Genomic DNA, 20,395 nt, shown 5'->3' on the forward strand with positions numbered 1-20,395 from the left:
TGAATAAATAGACCAGAACTGCTGTTTTCAAAACATGCTTTTTTTATTTGTCAAGAAAAACTCTTTGTCTGCTGTAAAGTTTTTAAAAGTCTTCCTATACTGTTTTTTGTTTGTTTGCTTGTTTTGTTTTGTTTTGGCAAGCTGTATTGGTTTACATTAACTTAAACTTTCTACCATGTCTGAAATCATTATATAAGCTTTTTCAACTACATTGTTCCAAAAATTTCTTTAAGCACATGTATAGATATATACATGGGTGACTGTGTGAATACACACACACACACACACACACACACACACACACACACACACACACACACACACACACACACACACACACACAAGAAGCCTTATATACCACCATCAAAAACAATTGCTTTTTGGTTAATTGAGCATGTGGTTAAAGTGTATGTAGGGGAACTTATAGAAAAATGTGTATATACCTTAAACATTTTACTTAAAGTATGTAAACGTATATTCATTGGCTAAACTTTTCACATAGGATCAAGGGCTTTTCTATGTGGATACATCTATTATTTGAAATGGCATATACCCTTTCTTGCATATAGCACAGCCTTAACACCCTTGATAAGTTTCAATTATCAATTGTTTTAAAGTATAACAAAAGCATTCCTTATTTTGTGAAGAGATATTTGTTTATTAATGAAAGTAATTGCTTTCAATTACTTTCAATTGTTTTAAAGTATAAGAAAAACTCACAGGCATCTGCAAAGCAATTTGATTGTAAAAAAAACAATCTCTGTTTCTATTATTAACTCTCAAATCTTTTAGTCATTGTGTCCAGCCCAACTTAACTGCTCTTCCTACACACACACACACAGACACACACAGACACACACACACATACACACACACACACACACACAATCTTGTTTTATTGTGCCTTTCCAAAGGATGCAAGTAATTTTTCATGGAAATAACTTATTTTACATTCAAAACTCAATAGTTTGAGTGCTAATTAAATTCCACAGTACCAATAATAAAATAAATTCTACTTAGAACTTGAATAAACAGATTGGGGACTACATAGAAATCACTAGGTTAAGCATTTAACTCAACTGGCAGAAAGAGATGATGAGTATGAATATACAAGAGAGCTGCCTCTTGGCTTTTAAGCTTCAGCTTATGGTGGCCATCAATTATTATAGTTTACAAAGGGAATGGAGAGTGAGTAAGGTTGAGGTCCATACACTCATACAGAATTTTACAGTGGCCCAACCATATGCTAGTAAACACAGCCCAAACAAATGATTTAGACATGGACCGTCCCATTCCTAAATTTCATTTCTTCCAATCAGGATTTCTTGAACAGAAATCTTGTAAGTGGTTCACACTCAGTATGAAATTATCCTAGGAGAGAACATGCACATGATGTGCGATGTATGAAAACCAGGGCTGTGGATCAAGATATAAATTATACCTTCAGGCTGAGTTGGTGAGTAGTACCTGCAAGTACGTTAAGACTAGGATTGACTCTGTCTAGTTTGTTGTCTTCTATCCTCCTACAAAAGACTCAGATTGGGCTTCCCTGGTGGTGCAGTGGTTGAGAGTCCGCCTGCAGGGGACACGGGTTCGTGCCGCGGTCTGGGAAGATCCCACATGTCGTGGAGCGGCTGGGCCCGTGAGCCATGGCTGCTGAGCCTGTGTGTCCGGAGCCTGTGCTCCGCAACGGGAGAGGCCACAACAGTGAGAGGCCTGCGTACCGCAAAAACAAAAACAAACAAAAACAAACAAACAAACAAAAAAGACTCAGATTATCACAACAATTATCCCAAGTTATGGTGACATAGTGGACAAACAAATAAAATACTGTAAAGTAAATAAAGGACTTCTTCACAACACCTATCTTTACTATAATCCAAGCAGTGTACCTGTGTTAAACTTAATGATAAAACATACCAATTTTTTTATATTTTAAAAATTACTGCCATTTACTGAGTGCCTAATTTACGCTGGTACCTTCATTGACATTTTCTCAATTTGTCATCACATGAACCCTCCCATTTTATAGATTAATTAAATGATGGCTTAGAGGTAGTAAATAACATGCCCAAGTCTTTACAGAGACAGAGCTAGAATTCGGCCTCCAAGCCCATATTTTTGTCTCTGCCTGAAGTAATTTTTGTTTTTGTTTTTGAATAAGTACTTATTTAACTGATTAAAAAGAAATGGAAATCTTTATATCATTTATTATAGTTATGTTTAAAACTTTATAAAAGTATTTCTAAAAACCAAGACTGCTACTCAGCCATGTCTCGCTGCAACTTCTAAGGATTTCTAGTAGATTTAAAGCCTTTGCCATTTTTGAAATGAATTAATGTTTCTCAGCAGGAAAATGTTCAAATCCCATAATAAGGTTATGATAATTAAAGGTGCAACTGTCATTAAGTTGGTTTCTTGGAGCTCATAACTTGTATAAGCCCAGATGAACATGGTAACACTCCTGCTTCAGGAAGATCTTTTGTATTGTGAATATCCATATGTTCCTCAGGTTAAAATTCTAGGGTTCCTGGGAAATTCTTGGGGCCTAGATCCAGTGGCTGAATGGGCTAAGTCTCCACTTGGGCAAGCGGTGCAGTAGCAGAGAAAGCAAGTTCCAGGGTTCCAGTAAAGGATGCTCTTGGCAGCCAAGCACCGCCTACCCCCACCCTTTGTGGCTTTGTACCAATAGCGGTGCTTTGCTGCTGCCTGTCTCTCATGCTGAGGTTGGACAAAAAGAAGAAAACCTTGTGCTTGAGGTAATCATCACTTGCTGCTTGTCGTTTGTTAGTGATCGATAACAGCAGGCTCAAGTATCGTGGTAAGCATCGCTTTTGTGAAAGCAGTTTTCAACAACTTACAAATACTCTACTTCTGAGAATCAGCATGATATAGAAAAAGACTTATTTTAGAGCACATATTTAAAGTGACATCTTTTTATTTCATTTATTTCATCTTTCTGTTTTCTGTGAATGGCCTTTCAGCTTTTCTTCTCTGTTCATTATGATGATTATTCTTTTGGAATTCTAATGCAATATATTCCCCAGTTAAGATCTGTTGCTCTACTTGTAGTCTAAGGATCACAAAACATTGAATTCTATATTTTAAATGTCTGCATAGCAAACACAAATGGTTGATATTTGAAAATGCTGAAATATCAATACCTGTATTTTATATTTTGTTGTTATATGTTCTATATTCTTTCATGATTTTTTTGTTAGAGTACCCCTTTTCAGTGTTTGAATAATTTCTATTGATTAAAGCAATCATTTTCCAACTCTTTATTTTTTTTTTTGCGGTACGTGGGCCTCTCCCGTTGGGGAGCACAGGCTCCGGACGCGCAGGCTCAGCAGCCATGGCTCACGGGCCCAGCCGCTCCACGGCATGTGGGATCTTCCCGGACCGGGACATGAACCCGTGTCCCCTGCATCGGCAGGCGGACTCTCAACCACTGCGCCACCAGGGAAGCCCACTCTTTATATTTGGGATAATTTATCTAGCAGAATAAAATTTGCCTTAATTATAACAAAGTAATTTATTTTGTGATTTAGAGCCCAAAAACTTTAAAAAAAAAAAAAGAACTGACGGTGAAGTGATAAGCACTGCCCCCTATTATTAGAGAGCAATTTTATCCTGAATAAAGGTGCAGAATAAGGCTGGTGAGCTCTTCCTGAAACTTTTCAATAACTTCAACATAGGAAGTAACTTTCTTAAATATCATCATAGAACTCAGTCAGTCAGGGTGAATTAACCCCCCGAAGAGGCCAGTGAAATTTTTGTGAACATCAGATTTTTCAAAGATGCAATTACTTCACCCTTCCTGTCCCTCATATAAAAGAGGAAAGAAGTAAAGATTTTCTTAGTGGAAATAGGAAAAAGTATCCAACTACCCTACTGTTAGCTTATGCTGCTTAAGTAGAATACAGTGAATAGTTCAGAGAGACTTCCATACAATTTGGAAATAAACCTAAAACAAATGAGTATAATAAAAAGAAAACCATGGGAAAAATTAAATGATTATGAGTCTCTCCTGTTTTTAAATTGTCAGCCTTGATTAATTCCACAAATTCTACCCACTAAGCATATTTCCCTCAAAGAAACCACTTGCTTTTCTTGATTGTGTGTGTGTGTATGTGTGTGTGTGTGTGTTTAAACAAATGTAAGTTTTAGTATTATCCAGATTATATAATAAAATTCACCTGCCAATGGGTAGACTGAAGATTTTTTTATTAACTTGTTATATACCTCTTATGAGTCTAGATTTCAAAAAGAAAATCTTATCAATTGAAAACACAATTTAGAGTTTTAAAATTTCTTTTTATATTTCAGTTGCTACAGTTGCTACTAGAAAGCATTAGTTTAGTTTAATCCACAATTTATTCAGAGGGATGACTCCCTGGAGAGACATGAAACCACTTAATCAACTGCTAACTGTTAGCTGGAGATTCTCACCACACAGGATTCTCCCTAGCTATATGCATAGCTAAGAATAAAATAATATTTATAGATAATTTGGTAACTCTTTACAGACATATACTTACATGTCTTAAATTTCCAGAATTACATTTATAAACAGTCTGGTCACAAATACCAAGTTCCAATGTGGCTAAAATTTTATTTTACTTCTTATAACCTAAGCATTTAGGAATTAAATACTAAATAATAATTGTTGGATTACATGGCAGAATATAAGACATATAAGATAAGTTATAACTTTCACAATATAGATTTTTATAGAACATTGTTCCCATGTTTTATTTACCTGCATGCTAGAACCCGGAAAAAAATTATTCCCATACCCACCAACAGTGTTACATGCTTGCATTCAGCACAAGCTGCTGTGGATTTTCTAATATAAACATTGAGCTTTACTTATTTAAACATATGCCTGTTGTAACTAGTGGATCTTTTCATATATATGTATTTGGAAATATAACAAGCATTTTGCATAATGGTGACATTGATGAGCACCCTAACGGAAGAACCATACCTATTTTACATAATTCACAATAACTTTCATTTATTGAGCACATACACTAATATAGGCACAGTATTAGAACTTTATACATTTTCTGTCAAGCCATACACAACTTTGAGAAATAGGTATTACTAACTCCATTTTGAATAAGAGTACGTTCTCTAAGTCTACATAGTATTTAAGTAGCAGAGATGGGATTCCACTTGGGATGTCTGATTCCAAACCTCATCCTATAATTCACTCATTTATGCATTATACCCTTAACTATCTATGGACAAAATGTTATTTGCAAGCTTAGAAAAAATGATCTATTTTTTAAAATATCAATATTTTTGCCAGAAATTATGCTTATATGAAAGTACATCATTTTCCAAAGAATTTGAATTTCAGGAATCCTATTACACCATCCATTTTCAGCCACACAAAAAATATATTCAGTATTTTTGCACCATGAAATTGCAAGGACTATAAAAGGACTACACTGATTAGCATTTATTTTGGTCTGAGACGTTTTCTGTTCCATCTGGCCCTAATATATTTAAAAAGAGCTTTACTTTTAAAATATTTCCACTTAAAATATTTTCCTAAATTACAGTAATTGAAAAGTAATCGACAAGATATATGTAAATATAGGAACAGAAATGTATATATATCTGAATAAGTGATAGGAAATACGTGGCACTCAAACTTTTAAGCACACATGGCAGACATTGCTAATTGATCAGGACAGTTTTTCACAACAAACCTAGACATGCCCCAGGAGTCCTTCTCAACACAATATTTCAGGCACTTTAAATTTTTTGATTTTTTAGTGTTAAGATTAATTTATTTCCACATTCATTTATGGGGATTTTATCAGGCACTGATCTAGAATCTGATGTGAAACAGTGCGCGCGCACACACACACACACACACACACACACACAGGAATAGAGTAGCCTGTCTTACATTTGACCAGGAGCAAGAACAGTCCAGCAGAGTTCAGAGTGGTTGCAAGATCCGTGTTTTAAGAGCACAAATGTTGTGATCAAGAAACAAAGGTGAGGTAGTTGTAGCTGGAGTGAGTAAAAGGGGATAAGTGTGGCTGTTATATAGAAAATTGACTGTAGGGAGACAAAAGATGGACGCTGATTGGTCCATTAAGGTGATGGCCACGATAATTAAGGCAAATAACGGGTGCTTAAACCATGTGATGATGCATGTGGTGAATAATCGTCCAGTTTGGGATTTATTTTTAAGGTGGGTAGGCAAGTCTTCATTATCAAAGTGAAATTGAAAGCCTTGGTTTTAAATGAAGTTACCTAGGGAGTGAGTATAGATTGTGGAGATGAGCGGTCCAAGGGAGAGGTCAAATGTTAAACGTTACAGATTATAAAGCTGGAGGAGAAATCAACAAAAAAAACTATGAGGGAGCAGCTAGTCAAGTAAGAGGAGAGCTAAGAGAAAGAAGTGTCCCGGAACCCAGTTGAGGCATGTTTTCTAGAGGGTAGATGTCAATTCTGTCAAACTGTGTTTAGAAATTGAGAAGGTGAAGACTGACCAACAGGTGAGGCGCAAATGAGCAGGTCATTGGTGATTTTAATAAAAGCTGATTTAGTGGATTAATGGTGATAAAAGTTTATTGGGTTGTGTTGAAAAGAGTGAAAAGAGAGGAAATAGAAACAGGAAGAATACCACTATAAAAATTTTTTCTATTATGGTGAACGTAGCAATTAGCTGGGATGGAATGTGTGTTTTAAGTTATGTGCCATTCTTGATAATCAATAGTAGCTTAAGGGTCCATCATGTATTCATTTTCAATATTGCATGTATTTATAAGCATTATTTTCAGTGCTTAGTACCAAATCCTTTCCATTACAATCCTGTATTATTATCTGCACCATTGTTTTTGAAAATGATTAGCTTTAGTGTTCTTTAATCATTTTTAACAGAGTCATAATTGGGTACGTAGGGATAATACAGTTTGGTTTTCTTTCACATCCTTTCTTTAACTGATATTTTGATCATACATCTATCATATATTTTGAGCCAGTAGAAAACATTAGCTTTCATATTATTCACTAGAAACTCCAAATTTGGAACCTGGGCCCAAGTTTGTAGCCATGAAATTCTTCTCTATGTTGCCCATTGTAGTGAAACAATTCAGTATTTTTATAAAAGATTTTTTCCTTACAGGAAAGACAAGCAACAGTGAAAAAGGAAAAGGGTGGTTTCCAGCTGTCAAACAAAGTGATTGACAAGAACAAAATGCAAAGAGCCAACTCTGTTACTGTGGATGGACAAGGCCTACAGGTATGATTTTTTTTAATCCAAATGTTTGTAGCTTTCATATTTGTTACTTCCATGCCCTTAGAAGGGCATATGTCCAGCTATCAACACGTTTATTTAATGTGCAAATTTGTTCACTTGACAATTTCAGAAACATTTTTATTAATTTATCAAGATGTCAGTTTTATAGTTGATTGACAGAGTGACATTCTGATTGGATTAATCATTTATGATGTTATCTCCATTTAAACTCAACTTGGTAAGAGATCTTGTGTCAATCTGAAGTTTTGGCAAATTATTACTACATATATACCTTTATTATATACATATGCATTATTTATTTCTATGTATACGTTCTCCGCACATATTATTATATCTATTTGGAAGTGATTTTGACTCACAAAATGTCTTCAGAAAATAATAAAATGAACTCTACTTGTGTGGAATTTTTTTCTAAATCAATAATAAAAATAAAGAATCTGGGCTTCCCTGGTGGCACAGTGGTTAAGAATCCACCTGCCAATGCAGGGGACATGGGTTCGAGCCCTGGTCTGGGAATATCCCACATGCCTTGGAGCAACTAAGCCCATGTGCCACAATTACTGAGCCTGCGCTCTAGAGCCCGCGAGCCACAACTACTGAGCCCGAGTGCCACAACTACTGAGCCCGGGTGCCACAACTACTGAAGTCCACACACCTAGAGCCCATGCTCCACAACGAAGAGTAGCCCCCGCTCACCACAGCTAGAGAAAGCCCACGCGCAGCAACGAAGACCCAACACAGCCATAAATAAATTAATCTTACAAAAAAGAAAGTTTATTTAATAAAATCTATTATAATTTATCCATATCTTCCAATATTTTAAGTTGAAATTAAAACTCCATGTATATTTCTAGTTTAAATTAACACAGGTAGCTCAAAATCATGTTTTGAGTACTTTAAAAACCTCTAAATTACCCCTAGGGTCTCTGACATCAAAAGTAACATTTCTTTCCATCTGTATTTTAAGGCATCCTGCAGATTGAATCTATTGTAATTATTTGCCTGTGTTTCTCAGTCAAACATGAGCACAATCAAAGAATTTGGCTTAATCTATGGATTAAGTTCTTTTGTTTTGTTTTCCTACCTATACGTTTCTCTCTTCCAATTTTTAATTCCTTTCCTTAAGAATAGGCTTCAAGTTTCATGTTCTCCAAGAAAATTTACCAACCTCTTACCGCACAAAGATATATTATGTCACATAGTTGTGTTCAGTATACATGATTTTATATCTTTTTTTCATTTATTATTTTATCTGTGATTCTGCGGGTTATTATGTCTTTTATATTTCTTAATTTACAAGCACGGTTGAGAGCACACAGTAGTTGCCTAAATGCTTGCTTCTTCATTGTTTTGAATATCTCATTGAAAATTTAATAATTATTGCTTAAATATTGATAACCAGTTTACTGCTTTGTTTTGACATAATAAAACACATTGAGAATAGAATATTGTTCATGAATTATTAATCTCAAATGTAAAAAGAGGAAATTGGGAACAATAAATTTATTTACATTGGTTAGAGAGTATAGAAGTTAATTATCGAAAGAGAAAATCAGTGTCCACACCTTTTGAAAGGCATACTTGGGTGTTAAGCGATCTCATTGAAAGCCCCAAATATGAAATCTATTCATAATTTTGATAGCAAAAGCTTTTAGTTTGTTAAGTGATCCTGTGAAATTTTTAGTGGAAAATAATCAACATTTGTAGTTTTAATAAGTCAGTTGACAATATCAATTAGTTTAAATCTTTAGTCGCTCTGGGTTCCTGCAATGAAAATAACAAAAGGGAAACCTAATTTTAAAATTCAAGTATATTTTACATATGGCTAGGCACATACTTCTCAACATGGAAGGGAAACACGCATCATTTGTTAAACAGTATATTCTAGGCACTGTGATGATATTTTATGTGTATTAAGTGACACCTCTCAATGAACATATGAGGTAATTATGAATTCTTAACTCTCTAACATATGATAAATATTATTATTAGCACTTTAAAAATGAGCATATTGATGTTCTGAAGTCAAATTATTCCTAGGGCCTCACAGTTAGTGAGGTGTGAATGAGGACCATGTGACTCAGAGTTTGTTTTACTGCTAAAATCCCTGTCTCCTTGGTTAACAAATTTTAACAGGTCCAGAAATGCTATATTTCTGACCACCTTGCTCTTCCATGTACTATTACATTCTTGCAAAGTTTGAAATAAAAAGCATGAATGCACTAGAATTATAACTGCTTTAGTCTCAGTTTCCTAAGATTTGTGTAGTTACATCTGACTTCACTCAGACATCAGAACCAAAATTAAATGGTGCATGCGGAGTGTTCTAAAGACTTTAAACTGACATAGCAATATAAGTTGTGTTTTCTTTTTTATTCAAAAAGGATCCAAAATTTACAATCTTATTACAACTAAATTAGTCACATCAAAAACAATAGGTGATTAACTTTCTCTGTGGATGTGTTTCATTTCTCTAACCAGATAGTAACTTTTCATAGCTTTCTTTGACATATAAAAGTGTCAGGTAGGGCTTCCCTGGTGGCGCAGTTGTTGAGAGTCTGCCTGCCTATGCAGGGGACACGGGTTCATGCCCCAGTCCTGGAGAGGCCACAACAGTGACAGGCCCGCGTACTGCAAAGAAAAAAAAAAAAAAAAGTGTCAGGTAAAGTTGTCAGTTAGCAAAGGGAAGACATCAGCCCTTATAAAACAGCAGTAAGTAAATACTGTAATCATCATCATTAAAATTTTTTTACTTAAAAAAATATTGGTATATAATCACATGCAGTGGTCTGTTTCACCTCAGCAGAATGGACTAAAATATGATGCACATAGGTATTCACATAATTTGGGAGAAAATATTTAAAAGGTAAGAGAATAAAATTATTGGATAACCATTTCATACAAAATGGAAAAATAAGTCATTTTTGTTGTGGTAATCAATTTTAAAATAATAAAATGCTTATTCTTTATCATAAAAGGTAAAAAGTTCTTACAGAAAATTCTTTCTGCAAGTTTTAAAAATTATATATATCATAAAAAAGCATTGAGTTGCAGCCCAGTTTGCATATAACTCAGTGACAGAAGAGATTTACACTACTTAAAGACTATTAATCATAGTTAAGCACATTCATCTTACTTCTTTCCAGCTAACCAGCATAATGATCAGGATTATTATTTCTAATTAGAGGAAGTAATAGATCATGTATAACCTTAGGATGAGTCTCATTAATTAACCCCAGTCCTAGGGGACTTCAAATAGAGGTGGTTAGGTACTCCGTCTTTGTCATCGCTCATACCATAGGTTTACACTTAATACATATGATCAAATGTCATTGAAACTACAATTCCTTAATGTGCAATAGATGTGAAAATACAGATGATTATCCACATGTGAACAAATAAGTAAAAAAACAGAACTGTTGTTTAAACTGTATTAAGCCGACGTTACCGTGTCCCTAATTATTCTTTGAAAAAAGTTTCCAAGCATAAGCATCACTTGCAAACCAAAAAGTCTAGTTTGTAATACTCTTAGCAAAAGATAAAAAGGGGAACTTTTATACTGAAATATCTAAAACTGAACTAGTGTTTTCCCCACCACAACTGCTTTTCTCTATCCCTACTGTCTTTATTATTTGTAATATCTCATCCTTATAGTTCCCAATACTGTAAACATACATATATGCACTATACAGAAATGTATAGAGTGTGTATAAAATTAACTCCTTTTCTTTGATGATGTGTGTGTGTATGCCCACTTGGGGTCCTCAGGCCTGTTGATTCTTATAATCAGCTCTTCACTGTCATTTTAACTCCCTAAGTCCTCTAAAATGAGTCCATGTCTCCATCCATATAATGTGCTAGGTTATAAATGGAATGAAAAAAATGGAACTGAATAAGATAAGATGTGTCAGGGCTGAGAGTTGTCTATAATTTTAAGTCAGATAGTGGGATTAGGCCTCATTAAGAAGTGAAGAGTAGGGACATCTCAAGAACTTTGGCCCATGGAACTGCAATGATGAAGTTGCCATTGACTGAGATGGAAAAGGATCTGGATGAATAAAGTTTGGAACGAAATTTCTGATGCTGTTAGATATCCAAATGGAAACGTCGAGCAGGCAGACAGATATGTGAATCTAGAATTCAAGGGTGAGGACAGTTATGAATTTGGGAGTGAAAGGCGTATTGATGGCACTAAGGGAGAGCATATCTGTAGAAAGGAATGGTTGAACTGGGATCCCAAACCAGTCTGACCCTAAAGTCCTATTCTTCAGTGTTTACTCTATATGATTGAAACTGCCCCTTTATGTGAGTAAATACGATCTCACGTGATTAGCTCTATTCTTTATAGAGGAGAATCCATTCTGTTTGCTCTTGCAGTGTCCTTCACACCTAATTTATAACCATTCTGCAAGATTTCAAGTACCACACATGCTGTAAAATATTCCTGAACACTTTCTCCCACCGTCAGTATTTTCTTTGTTATACTGTATTACCCTATCCTGATGTTTTTGTTTGTTTGTTTGTTCTTGCGGTACGCGGGTCTCTCACTGTTGTGGCCTCTCCCATTGCGGAGCACAGGCTCCGGACGCGCAGGCTCAGCGGCCATGGCTCACTGGCCTAGCCGCTCCGTGGCATGTGGGATCTTCCCGGACCGGGACACGAACCCGTGTCCCCTGCATCGGCAGGCGGACTCTCAACCACTGCGCCACCAGGGAAGCCCCCCGATGTTTTTTTAAAAAACTGTTTTGAGAAGCCCAGGACTCCGTAGAGATGCCTCAAGCACAAGAGTGGGGTGATGGGAAGCTGAGAACAGGTTCAGGGTTCTTTCACACTTCAGACATAGTAATTTGCTTTTCATCTGTTTTATATACTGTTCCACTTGAAATTACTTCAAGTGCTATAAAAATATTTAGTCCCAAGATCAAATAGTTTTAGGCTAACAGAATTTTTTAAATACTTGTATTTTTGTCTAACTGCTTCCCATCCCGCTAAAGTCTATAACAAAATGCATATGACATTTTAGGATGACAGTACATCACTTTTCAAAATAAATGAGTTTTATATCTTATTTCAGAATTATTGTATGAAAGTAAAGAACCAAAATTTGTCCTGTTAAAGACTATATTAGATACAGTTCAAAAGAGAATTAGTGAACTTGAATATAAAATTGATACATTAGTGCTATCTAATCCTTAGAGCCCATTCAAGTTTCACCAATTGTCTCAATAATGGCTTTTATAACAAAAGCAGCTAGTCCAGAATCGTGTTAAGTTCTCTATGTTGGTGGTCGTGCTATGTTTACATAAGAGAATGTCCTCATATGTAGGCAATCCTAAAACTCAGGGTTCTTTTACTAAGGATGAAGAGGAATATGAGAATTAAGTGACAAATTGCAGTCTCTGTCACTAAGATGCTGCTTCTTATTTCAGGACTATTAGTGAACACAGAAGTTGTTTATTTTTAACTTGTAGATTTGAAAATGGCTATGCAGTACTGTAGGTCTTTGGCTCTCAAATCTAAAAAACGCTGCCTTTGGTCTCCTGGCACCTAAATTTACTCTGCTAGATTGACCTTCTTTTTATAGTACCAAAGTTTAGCAGAATTTAAAAGCTTTTTGAATGAGCATTGAAAACGATGCCGATTTGCCTGAAACCTTGACATTTCTTGTATAAATACCACCATTAAATGATCCCCTAAAACCAGAGTTTTAGTGGGTTTGATATTGAATCACATACTACTCCTTAAATGGAGATTACATTAGGTCAGGTGTTTTAATCTGTTAGAATCATTGTCAAAGGGGTATTCCACAGTCCCTGTTAACTTACAAATAAATATCTAAAGTTTCCAATTTTTATACAGTCTTATTTTACAAGCAGAATTTATGTTAAGGGGATTGTGAGGAAAAGTTGGCTAATTTGATTTTATTGTTTCCTGTACTTCCGTTTTGGGTTCTTGACTTTTATCACTTGTAGAGTATCATCGTTATCCTAAATTCTTTATCTAGATTCTCTCCTATTTTTCTAATCCATTTGATCTAATTATCCATCTACTCACCCCTAAAAATGACATCTAGGTTTTTATATTTTTATATTTTATATTTTCATATTTTCAGATCCTCTACAGACCATAATATAGTTTAGTGGGATCTTTATTTGTTTGTAATAGTGTTTCCTCAGAACACAATTTTCTGTAGCGTGGTACTGTCCTTTATTTGATAAGTCATAATTATGCCTTTAAACACTTCAATTAATAAATATTTCTGAAAGTTATTCCAAAATATATTTTCAAATGAATATGGAAATTTGCCCAAATGAACTTAATGTAATTTCATGTAATGGTAAACTGAATATTGAATTTTGGGACAATCATCCTAATTAGTATTTGGATTCAGATGTTATGTTTTGCTAAAATATTTTAATTACCTTGAGAATCTCCCCTCTCTTTAAAAATAAGGAATAACAATTCAAATTAAATGCAAAAATCAACTAAAATCCACATTTGTTAGTCTTACTTTTTGCATGTGAAAACTTTAGGAGTTCTATCTGATTTTGTAATAGAATGAGAAGTAAAGGAAACTGAATACTAGTAGTCAGAGGTGTGTTTTGGTGTTTCTTTTAATGGGGGGAGGGGGAAGTCACATTGCAAGTTTATAGCACAGTGTCTTAAGCTAGTAGGTACTTTCTGTCCAGTAGCTGATTGAGCACATGGAGTTCAGGGGTGAAGAGCTGAGGAGTTACTACAGATCCAGCTTGTCCATCTCATCTCCCAACTGAATGAGAGACAAATCAAATTGTAAAGAGGACACATGGGACAAAACCCATGTGTCCTCTTTACAAGAGGAAGTAAAACAGAGTCAGAAAGAATAGATTGTAATGGGAACAAGTTGGGTAAGAGTATAAGAATTGAGAATATTTTACTCAACCTTCTCATATAGTGTGAAGATTTCAACAGTTTCCCAGTGCCTATACTCATTAGAAAAATGGCATTTCACAAGAATTGGAGGAAAATATGTTGGTAGGGTATTTTAACTTATATTGTTTAAACAAAAGGAAGAACCTGATATGGTAAAATGGTTGTTTTTAGTCTTCTCATTAAATATTTCAGGTACTTTCTAAGGGAAAAATACTAGAGCAATGAAGGACACTTTGACTCTACTTTCAAAAAGTAAATTGATCTAAAACTTTTCAACTTAATATTTAGAGGACTGCATTGGTTGCATATTTTTGTTATTAAAATATTGTTTTATCAAACTATGTTTAGATGGGAGTTACATAGGTATACACTGAATAGGAATACTCTTATTTAAAACAGCTTACCTCTTAACATTGAATTCAAGTAAAATACAAATGTTCTCCTTTGCCACTCTATCAAAAACAGTTTCTGCCCCCAACCGATGAAGTGCTAGCACCTTACCTGCTTTATTTCTAGTGATACTTTTCACTACAAAATGTATATTTATTTGTTTGTTTCTCTTTTTTAAAAATATTTATTTATTTATTTTTTTGGCTGCGTCGGGTTTTAGTTGCAGCATTTGGGATCTTCGCTGTGGCACGCGGGGTCTTTCCCTGCAGCACAGGCTTCTCTCTAGTTGTGGTGCGTGGGCTTCCCCGCAGCATGTGGGATCATAGTTCCCTGACCAGGGATTGAACCCATGTGCCCTGCATTGGAAGGTGGATTCTTAACCACTGGACTACTAGGGAAGTCCTTATTTGTTTGTTTCTTGTCTGTTTCTCCACCAGAATATAAGCTCCACTAAGACAGGCACTTTTTTTGGTTAAAAGGAGAATGTATAGTGATGAAAGCAGTGCATGGCATATAGGGACACAGTCAATTTAATGGATTCCTGTTTAGCAAATAGACTGGATTAACTGGCATCTCTTCTCAAGCAGGAAAAGAAAGCATGGAGGAAACATCGTATAGATGGGGACTCTGACTGAAAGTGGCCTCAAACCATCTTATTTAGATTCTAGTTTACAAGTGGTTGGGAAGATGGATTCCAAATGTGCTATAAAGCTCTAAAGTAGGGATTGTCTATAAGAGTAGGGCTCACTTAAACTTTGATCCCTTTCTTTTCTAATCTTTTCTACCACCATAATCCGCTCTATTCTGGATGGTTTACACACGATCCCACGAATTGTACCTATTGTTTTCATCTCCTAGCTATTGAGAGGTTATTCCCTTTTCATAGCTGCCTTCCCCTCTGCCCTATTCCTAGCTAGAAAAATCACCTCTTAGTGGAGTGGGTATTTATTTTGATATATATGGAGTCAAAGCACAGGATTTAATTATGTTGCTAATTAGATCTATCTGTTATCTATGTATCCTCTATCCACATTACAGAACAAAAGAACCATATTCTTGAATTTGCTAATTGGCATTTCACGACTTAGAAATAACGGGGGGGGTTCTCTTTATATATAATATAAATAATTTGTCCACGTATTCAACTTTTCTTCTAGATCACTCCTGTTCCTGGTACTCATCCACTTTTAGTTTTTGTGAACCCCAAAAGTGGTGGGAAGCAAGGAGAACGGTATGTTTTTAAAAATCACATTTATTTACTATGTTATATATCTGTAAAAAGATAAACTAAATTTATAGTATAAAAACATTTAAAAATATTATACCTCATGGTTCACTAATTTTAAAGTGAAATAAGTGTTACTCTCATCTCTATATAACAATGTATATTGGTATGATCTCTCCTTGTTTTTACAGTTGAAATTTTAATATAATAATGGCCTTTTGTAGATATTTTTATTATCATATCTCAGGTGTTTGAATTCTCTCTACCCTGCCTATCACCCCTAGCCATTAACAAGGAGCTTTGCATACAACATGGCTCCATAAATACTGTTGAATGAAAATTGGTTCTCTAAATGGTCAACAAGGTGACTTCAGGTAAATGATTGCCCAGTAGTTAGAAACAGAATTTATATCCAGCTTCTAGACAAAATATATTATAATGATTTTCTGCATGTTCATTTGGAGAACATGATGCCATATATCCTGGAGAAGCACAGTATATTTAATCAGAATAACAATGAGCTGCATTACCAGGTATCTCAGTATTCATGTGGACAACAAAAAATTTTCCTTTTTGTAAAATTAATGATTAAATCATAATATTTAATAAAAATCTGAAAATCACCACATTGAAGAGTAAATCTTATGTCCTTCTAAGAAGGAGTGTCAGAAACAGAAATGCAGTTGTACCTTTCTTAATAATTTCTAGAACTCTTTACTAATTCCAGCCAAAAAATGAGCAATCAGATAAAAGCACTCACACAGACGCTATGATAATAAAATAGAAATTTACATTGTGGTTTCACCAAATAATGAAATTGAAATGTTTCCATGAATAAAGGAATTTTGAAAAGTAATTTCCTCTCCTACCATTTAACTTTCCAGCTTCATTTCAATTAAATGAAGAATGGTCATTTTCCATTCAACAAAATATTATTTCTACTTAAAAAATTTTCCCTTTTATCATCGTATAGTTATACTTTTAACTCTGCTAAATAAGACAAGTTATTTTAAATAACTGGTGACTTAATAATATAAAATATTTACAATGCTTTATTAAAGAGAATAGTTGCCTCACTTTTAGGTATATAAATGAATAATGATGCTAAAATTATTTTCTCCTTTCCTACTCACAGTTTGTTAGTTGTATATATTATGGATATCTTGAAAAAGAAGTAAACTCTTCACAAAGCATTAGATGAGACTTAAATTCATGTTGGAAATTAGAAACAAATGAAGTATCAAGTGAAAAAATATATATTTCAAATGGAAACATTCCCCTCAAATTAAGATAACATTAATAATGTAGAATGACCCTTAATTGAATATCTGCCTCCCTCTTCTCCCAGTACATAAAAATAATTTTCTTTAAATTAAAAAATATATATCTACAGATAGGTGCACTGAAGTCATCAGTAAATTAAATTTAATGGGGGAGAGGGAGGATATTTGAGTGCTCCTATATGCACACCCACTTATGCTTTGTCCTTTATACACCCACAGGGACTGTTCAAAGCCAAAAGAATTATAAATATGTTTAAAGGAGATCTATTATTAATGCAGTCATAAATTCTCCTGAATGCATAAGAAGCATCTTTCACAAATAATGGAATTCTATTCAGGGTTTTCCTTTCAAAATATGTAGGTTTTCTTCTTCGATGTATTAGATAAGCAGAAAAAGGTAACAATTATATATTCACACATAGTTTCCCATACCAGTCAACAGGTGTGAAAATGTTCACACATCATTCAGACAGCAACACTTGAGGGAATCCAGTCTCTACTAGGAACTGGGGATGAGACAGAAGACACGGTCATACAGGGAGGCAGACACGTAAACAGATTTACTACAGTAACCCCAAGGCAAAAGCTAAGCTAGGACTGTTTAAAATAAAAGTGCTATGGAAGTTCAGAGGAAGAAATGATTGTCTCTGAAGACTTAGAAGTCTAGCTTTTGAGTTGGTTCTGATATAAGTAGATGTTTGCCAGGTGAAGGAAGAAAAAAGACAGATGTGTGGAAAGAGGTGTGGTGTTTTGGTAGGGAACCAAGAGATATTCAGCGAGGTTGAAGTTTAAGAGGAAGGAGGAGAAAGATGAGACATAAACTATTTTAAATATAATAAAATATTTAATAAGTAACTTGCGGGCTTCCCTGGTGGCGCAGTGGTTGAGAGTCCACCTGCCAATGCAGGGGACACGGGTTCGTGCCCCTGTCTGGGAAGATCCCACATGCTGCAGAGCGGCTGGGCCCGTGAGCCACAGCCGCTGAGCCTGCGCGTCCGGAGCCTGTGCTCCACAACGGGAGAGGCCACAACAGTGAGAGACCTGCATACTGCAAAAAAAAAAAAAAAAAAAAAAAAGTAATTTGCCACTGACAGGAACTTTTCATCATGGAAACAACATGACTGTACTTAAATAGAAGTACAGAAGAAGGCTGAATAGGCAAGACTTTTACAAAGCTGGTGAGAGAACTTGTAAGGCAGTGAGAATAACCAGGTATGATAGACATTACTCAGTTAGAAGGTGCAGGATTGTCCTCGATTTTAGATGCTGGGGAAAAGGAGGTACTGAGAATGACTCTAAGATCATTCTTGAGATGCTAGGTGATATCATTATTCAAGATCTAGAATGTGAGGGTATTGCACAAGGACGTGGGAGGATATAAGTAGATATTTGGAGAGTTTCAGTACACATAATATGAATATGTTAAGATATATAGTAATATTTTCACATGTATATATAAAAACTAATTTTAAAAACCAAATATATTCCTTCACTTTTAATATTTTGTCTCAGAATTCTGATATGGGATGTGTGTGTACTTAGAAACATTTCTGTTGCATTTGTTATGCAAAGATTGAGTTCTTTCAGAAAAAAATGAATTATTTAATATGTGCCTGTAGAAAACGTTTAGCAATTTTGTGATCTAGCTCATCAAGATGATTGTTCATGTGAAATAATTAAGCAGCTAAAGTCACAGTCTTTACTTTCATGCATACAGTGTCCAATCCCATTTCACATATGGGATAAGTAACTTTCATCTCTGTTACATTGGCCCAATAATCTGTAAATTTCCCAAGGATCTATTAAGAGAAGATATTTAACTAATTGTATACTGATATTTTAAAATATTAATTTGAACTCTTATTAGCTAAATAACATTCCAAAGCAGGATAGAGGGTGTTCTAAACGCATGTGCATATTTAGAATAAAAATATCACTAAATTTTATTTTTTCCTTCCATATTTTCATCTTTATAGAATTTACAGAAAATTCCAATATCTGCTAAATCCTCGTCAGGTTTACAGTCTTGCTGGAAATGGACCAATGCCAGGGTAAGCCTATATATATCATTACCATTAATTCATTTAACACTAATTAATTAAATAAGCAGCCAGACAAACGTAGAAGTAATTTTATTCAAATACAGCAGCCAGATTAGTATACAAAACAACGTTGAATATCAACTACATAAGAGAAACTGACACAGGTGCTGTTTTTCAAAATGGCCTGTTTCAATAAGATTTTCCTCCTTTCTAAATATTGTGAAGTAATTCTCATACTGCTAGTAGTAATGTTAATAATAATCACACCACAGACATACACATATATTAGCTGGGTCCTTAAATTACTAAACCATCTATGTGTTAGAAGAACTGCTCTCCTTCCGTTTATTAAATACAGGACATAGATCTACTACAGAATAAAAAAAACTTTTTTTTAAATTCTTCTCATTAACAAAGAATGGAAATCATAATATGATTTTTTCACTTACTACTTACAAACTCTAATACATATCACTCTTTTATAAGATACTTTATTAATAGGCAAGGTGTCGTGAAATACAATTATTTTTCAACAGATACATATACTTTTGATATCCCAAGTATGCACTGAAATAATTCATCATTAACTTGGCCTAGTTAACTAATTAATGTCATTTTCTTCCACTGATCTGATTTCTCTCTATCAACATGATAGTAAACATTAGACCAGATGAAGTAGAGAAAAGCTCTATAACTAAACTTCTTTAAAAAAAACAAAATCGGTATGGTTAAAATAAGTCTTCTAGGTTATTCTCAGAAATGAGAAACCAACTGTTAAAATTGTCTTTTAAATACTCAGAATAAAATTTATGCCATCATATCTCATGTTAGATAAATGTAAATAATATGCAATTAATTAGCACAGGCTCCCACAATTATACTCATCTTTTTCTTCCATTGACTGCTACCTGTTGTCCAGGGCTAGTTTCCAAATGCTGAGCCATGATGTGTGGAACTCCTTGCTGTAGAAGGCAGGCTCACCACAGGAATTTAGTTCAGAACACTGCTTTTGTCAAACTCCAGACTCTACCAGGTAGAGGATCATGGTCAGATTATTGGCTAGGTGAGACACATGCTGGACGTTCCAGTCTAGTTAAAGACAAGGAAAAGTAAAGTCTTGATATTAACACAGAAGCTCAGTCAGGATGCCTCTTTTTCTTGTTCTTTAGTATTCTCTGAACTTCAAAGAAGTAGCTCTTAATCTGCAGGATTAAGGAATTTTGCATTAAGAAGTTTAGCTACTCCAAGACCTCTG

General features: G+C 34.7%; 1 protein-coding gene across 1 annotated transcript in view; it reads left to right on the forward strand.

Moving 5' to 3' along the window:
- The window catches only part of DGKB (diacylglycerol kinase beta), a 704,489-nt gene that overhangs the window by 249,003 nt on the left and 435,091 nt on the right, over positions 1-20,395 (forward strand). The window contains exons 15-17 of the mRNA XM_060020431.1: positions 7,154-7,270; positions 15,748-15,821; positions 19,075-19,149. Coding sequence (XP_059876414.1) covers positions 7,154-7,270; positions 15,748-15,821; positions 19,075-19,149 — 266 coding nt within the window. The remainder of the gene's footprint in view (positions 1-7,153; positions 7,271-15,747; positions 15,822-19,074; positions 19,150-20,395) is intronic.

This window comes from Delphinus delphis, chromosome 9 (assembly GCF_949987515.2).
Source record: "Delphinus delphis chromosome 9, mDelDel1.2, whole genome shotgun sequence".
Taxonomy (NCBI): Eukaryota; Metazoa; Chordata; class Mammalia; order Artiodactyla; family Delphinidae; genus Delphinus; species Delphinus delphis.